Source organism: Chaetura pelagica, unplaced genomic scaffold (assembly GCF_000747805.2).
Source record: "Chaetura pelagica isolate M959 unplaced genomic scaffold, ChaPel_1.0 scaffold17, whole genome shotgun sequence".
Taxonomy (NCBI): Eukaryota; Metazoa; Chordata; class Aves; order Apodiformes; family Apodidae; genus Chaetura; species Chaetura pelagica.
In genome coordinates, this window is record NW_009970726.1 from 1500274 (window position 1) to 1506046 (window position 5773).

Below are 5773 nucleotides of genomic sequence, written 5' to 3' on the forward strand. Positions count from 1 at the left end.
GGTGGGCGGCTGCTGCGGGTGCTCCGACGAGAGGGGCTGGGCCGAGAACCCGCTTGTCTACTGCGACGGGCATGGCTGCAATGTCGCAGTGCATCAAGGTGAGTAGGCAGGCGAGTGCCAGCTCACCCGCCCTGCCCTCCAGCCTCACTGCTTCCTTCTTGATGCCCTTCCCTTGGGCCTAGTTTGTCCCCCTCTCTGTCCTCCCCCCTTGGCCTTTTTTCTCCCCCTCTTCTTTCCCTCCCGCCCCCCAGCTCCCTGTCACCCATGAAGCCTGTTTCTAGGGCCACGTGCTTTCTGATCTGACCTGCCCTGTCATACGCTGCTCTTCCTGTATGTCTGTTTTTTACCTCGTGTAAGACTTCTGTATTATGACTTGCTATATTACGGCTACGAGAAAATAATAACCTCCCTTCAAGGTTTTTTCCCATTCCTCTTTACCTTGTACTTCTTCTGTGTCTATGCTTTCCAGTCCGCCTTTGCGCCTGCTTAACAAGCTCAGCTGCAGCAGTTCAAAGACTACCGAAAACTCCTTCCCTTTGCAGAACATCTTACTAATATCTGTTCTGGCAATTGTATTTCTTTTTTCTAGACTCGATCCATGTGTCCCTGCCTTTCCCAAGTTAGAAAAAATTATTTGAGGGACAGCCAGTAGACGTGGAGGGTGTAGGATTGGAAGAGAGCAGTGTGTAGAAAAGACTTAGCTGTCATGTGATTTATTCCTTTCCCTGCCTTTCCTTGAATGTCATTTGGCTGATGTTTCCTGGTAGGTGAAGAGACTTCCTGTTGTGGTTCTGCAGGGGGAGTGTGCTAGTTGGAATGGCTGATGGCTGCATTTGTTTGGATTAGTGGAGGCTGGTTGGTTGGTTTCCAGCTCAGGAACTGGCGTGTTCCCTGTATGTGTGATTGTTTTGTTTTTGTCAGTGGGTTGACCCTTCTTTTGAGAGCAGAGGGAGAGACTGGGTTCTGCTGCTTATGTTGTAAGAAAGGAGGTTACGATGACTTTTGCTTTATGGTAGCAGAATAAGGAATAAGATGGTAGTTTTCTCTGTATCAGCTGCTGAGCAGTCATACGAACTCTGTGGCAGGCTCTTTGACTCCTTCTGGATGGTGAACAAATTGGAGGAGACAGAAAATCCTAAATCCGGTTCAGTAGTCTGAATGCCTTGTGCATGTGAAAATATTACTAATGTGTGTCTCGTGCTTGTCCTTAAATTGTGTTGTAGATGATACCGTATCTGTTTCAGCTGCTTTGTAAACTGACAAGAAATAAAGAGAAATAGTAGTCATTTAAGGAGATCTGCAAAATTATGCAGTTATTCTTGTTAATGTTGGTTTGAATGCAGAGCTGGCAGGATCTGTGAAATCAGTCTGGTTTTTGAATCAGTTTTCTGTTGGCTTAAGAGCCGAGTAATGTTAACCAGTTAGTTAACTCTGCTTTTACGGAATCTTACGAAAATGAACACTTAAACATGAAGTCATACCTACAGCAGCCGTTACTTTTGTATCATCTTGGGCATCTTCCTTTTCATCTAGAGGCTTGCTAATATTTTCAGAAATTGACAATAGCAGCAGCAGCAGCAGCTGGAGCTAAAGCAGTGAGAAGAATAAAACTCTATTTTGGGAAGTATTCCTGATGTAGAGTCAAACTTCAGTAAACTGGGTACAAGAATACTGATGATGATGTTGTTGTTATTATTATTTCCAAATCTGAATTTGAACCTGCCAGGAAGTGTGCTAAGTGCTGCTTCTTGTAACCAATAGCTGTGGTAGAGGTCTTAAGAAAAGAACTGTGTTTTGATTTACTGTGTCACTGATGCTTTATGTTTTGGGTATGATGTGTCATGAAGGTGGTAGAGGAAGCATGTTCACTCTTTTTGTAGTCTGTCTGTAGTAAAAGTATTAGTCCTTATGGTTAAAGCTGATAGTCCTTATTTGAAATTCTTATTACACATGAGACTATTAACAGGATTTTTTTGTTATTATAATTAGTTCTAGTTCAGAGGGAACTTGAAGTGTTAAGTCATTGGCAAGTTGTGGAGGACAAAATCTCTTCATGTGTTTAAAGAAGCTTTGCACAGTTGTGGAGTATAAGTCAAAGGAAGTTCTGAACTCAACAAGTAACATGACAGCATATTAGGGCACAGACCTGTCATGGGCTTTTTTAGGCTGTAGGTATTTGCAGATATGAAAGTACTTTACTTCAGCTTTGGTCTTCGTCCAACTCCTGTTGTCTTTGGAACTAATTGCCAGTTCTGTCTCTGAGTTGCGTTCTGTAATTAATTTCTTACTCAGCACTGTGTCTTGCTCATTTAAATGTATGATTGCACAGTTAAAGTCTCTCAGTTTCTAAAGAGGAATTCAAAGTTTTCTTCATCTGTCATTAATATAGATGGACCTAAAACAAGGTGTTTTTTTCTCATGTTAAAGAACTTAGTTGTACAGTATAAAGAGGTTATTGAGGTAGTTTGACCTGTCAGTACTCAGATAATGTATTTGAAGATCTGATAATTGACCTTGACTATGTATGTAATAGGGAATTATTTCATTGACTTCTATGGAAGGAAAGGTATATAAGCCAGATGTTTTTTATACTGCTATTCCACTACTGTGTTCTTCTTCTCCACCTTTAGGCTAGCATGAAAACAGTAGTATTTTTTATATATACTAGAAGATACTAATTTAATCTCTACTTTCCTCTTAACCATTAATTTATCACTTTTTAATTTTTCCTCATTACTCACTTAAACCAGATTTTCTGGTTCCAGACATGGTTTCCAACATAATTGTTGGAAAATATTGCGTCAGATACAGGATTATCTTTTTGATGAAAGTATTGGGCTTTTTATTGCTTGTTACTAGTTGTTAAACGCATACAGTTTTATTCACATATACTCACAGCAATTGTATTCCTGTATTTTCATTTGATCTCTAGTTCTTAAAATGTCTTGATCTGTGCATTGAAAACATGAGCAGTATTGCCAAATCACTAAGCTGTTTTTTAAGCTTCCTATCAAACGTTTTTTTTTTTTAAATATACTATTAAAATATAAATGGCAGTGTTAAATAGAGACTTGCATGTCTCAGAATGTCTTCCCTAAGGATTTATGTTGTAGTGTGGCTATTGTTGCAACTAATCCTAGCCCTAATACTCAGGTTAGTTTGTATTTACAGCTCCATATGAATTTTCAGAGGAAAAGAAAAAACAAATTTTGTATCTTTGTTTCAGTTTATTCTGGATTTCCTACTTAAGTCATTTTACTCGTAAGGAGTAAGAGAACTTGATGGTAACTAAGTGTGTGAGTGTTTTATGACAAACTTGAATTTGTTAGTTGCTTTTATTTTTCTCTTAAGACTTCACTATAAATGATGAGTGTTGTTGTGTTTTACCTGTTTTACTGGTAAATACGTAGAAAAAAGAGATCACACATGAAACACGGCTGGTTTTAAGTGGTTATATTACTTTTCAAGCTAATCAGAATTTTTTTAATGTAGCAAATTTTGCATAAATTTTTAAGTGGAAGCTTGTTGTACTTAAATAGTAGTACCATTGTGATGTGGTAGGATTTCATGTGCAATGTGTCAGGTTGACTTATCAAAGTGATGTGAGATCAACTAATACTAAGCTTTTTTGGTAACATTCTTATTAGTGGTACTGTAGTGCTGTTTATGTTTGCTGAAATATTTTGTTTTGTTCAAAACAGCTTGCTATGGAATTGTTCAAGTACCCACTGGACCTTGGTTTTGCAGGAAGTGTGAATCTCAGGAAAGAGCAGCCAGAGTGGTATGTGCTTTGTTTATTAAGTAATGCTAATTATAATGTTTGTGTGGATAATATTTGTCCAAGTATCCCAGTAATAATAGAAAATAGCTTTCTTTCATAATTCCATCTTGAGGCTATTCAGAAAGACTTATTTTTTTTTTTTTAGTGGAAATAAGTAACTATCTCTTAAGTATTCTGACAATTTCTTTGGGGATGTGTTTGGATTATTTTCTTATCTATGGTGTGGGTTTTGTGTTATTTTGTCAGTTTTAATACTTATATAGTTAGGTACTGGAAAGAAATATGATCTGTGTCCAGTTTTCTTTTACAGCAACTTTAGATTGCCAGTTGAAAGCTTCGGTCTAGGAACACTTAACAAATAAGTAGTGTTCTTAACTTTGGAATGCAATGCTTACTTGGAATGTGACACTTCTACTTGAAGAAACATTTTCTTTCTCTGTCTTATTAATTTTTTATGGTAAATATTTGGGATTCACATAATCCTTTTGAATAGTAACAAAGCACTTTTTTTTTTCTTGGTTACATGATGATTTCTTTTGGTCAGGCTAGTGTGTTACTAGATCAAACTGCTTCATATCAGGCATTTTTAGAAAAAGTCACATTACTCACTACTTGGCACTTTTTAGTTTGTCTTCCAGCAGGAGATAAAATGAGAGTATTTAGAAAGTTTAAGCTGTTCCCTTGCTTCTGAAAACAATTTTCATACAAAAATTGGAAGAGAAGGTGGTGCAGCATCTTAGAGCAGTGTGTAAACTATTTCTAACTATTTCATATGTAAAGACAAATGAAGAGCCTGAGACCAAATTTTCAGTTACTGTCAGTGGGTGACAGAGTGTTTACATGAGCTGTTTGCTGTACCTGTTTCCCTTTCTGATATGAAGTAATATTGAAAGGGTAGGATGACTTAATGTTGTGTGAATTTTTGGCACAGGACTGAAGAATCTTGTTCCTCTACTTTTTCCCGTCTTGCAAGTGTTTTCATAATGACCTAGTAACCTAGACTTGGTTGCTTCTTCCAAAGCAGACCAGTTCATAGGAGCAAGAACAAATAGATTTCAGTGTGCACTCTGAATACTGGTGAACAGAAAAATCAAAACCACTGCCCTTCCTAAAGAAAGAATGTTTCTTTAATTTCCTGGGAAGATCATCAGCAATGTAAAGTTTTAAGAGTAGCATTTTTTTAATGTTTCTGAGTTTGATATATAAAGATTGACAGCAAAGAAAAATATATGGGGGCGAGGAGGAGAAGTTGTGGGTAGAAGAATTTTTCTGGTGTGTTACAGGGAAATCGCATCAGAATTTAGGATATAGTTATTTCTGGCTTCCCCTGACACAAGGAATGAAGGAGAATTGAAGTGAGATCTAAAATAAATGATGATAATTTTTTGAGTTTACAAAATAGAACAGCTTTGATAGGCATTATACTGCTCTTCTTTGCTGTGGGAAATTAAGAAGGAATAGTGATGAACTTAACTGAATTTTCTGCCTGGTGTGTTCTATTGATGTTTTCACCTAACAGAGTCTGTTTATGATACAGTTCAACAAGTTGATGACTGATCTTACTTAAAAAAGCTTTTAATTTGTAATATAGCATAGGTTGAAATGGTTCTTAAGTGAAACTAATTGTATGTGAGCTGGAACAGATTGATAACAGTTGAAGTTTGAACAACTTTTATGTTTGTGAGTTAGAAACATGGTAGCTGTCTCTGAGGTGTCTTGGAGAAGCCCTTAGCATTCAAAATCTAAACTGAAGCTCTGACTTCAGCATGGAAACTGGAACTTCATTGTAACTTCATTCAAAATCCATCAGTCTCAGAAATTGTGACAGGCTTACTTGTAAAAGCAAACCTCCTTATCGTCATTTTAGGAGACTGAAGCTTAGTTTTTCTGCTGGACTTTTTGCCTAGAAACAAAACCAGAATTAAACTAACTGTATTACATTGAATGTGCTTCTACGTACTTAATTTTAATCTTTAAAAATACATGAGTCTT

General features: G+C 37.0%; 1 protein-coding gene across 1 annotated transcript in view; it reads left to right on the plus strand.

The window, feature by feature from the left end:
- The window catches only part of MLLT10 (myeloid/lymphoid or mixed-lineage leukemia (trithorax homolog, Drosophila); translocated to, 10), a 125578-nt gene that overhangs the window by 11021 nt on the left and 108784 nt on the right, over positions 1 to 5773 (plus strand). Inside the window, exons 2-3 of the mRNA XM_010007014.1 lie at positions 3 to 98; positions 3702 to 3781. Of these exons, the coding sequence (XP_010005316.1) occupies positions 3 to 98; positions 3702 to 3781 (176 nt within the window). The remainder of the gene's footprint in view (positions 1 to 2; positions 99 to 3701; positions 3782 to 5773) is intronic.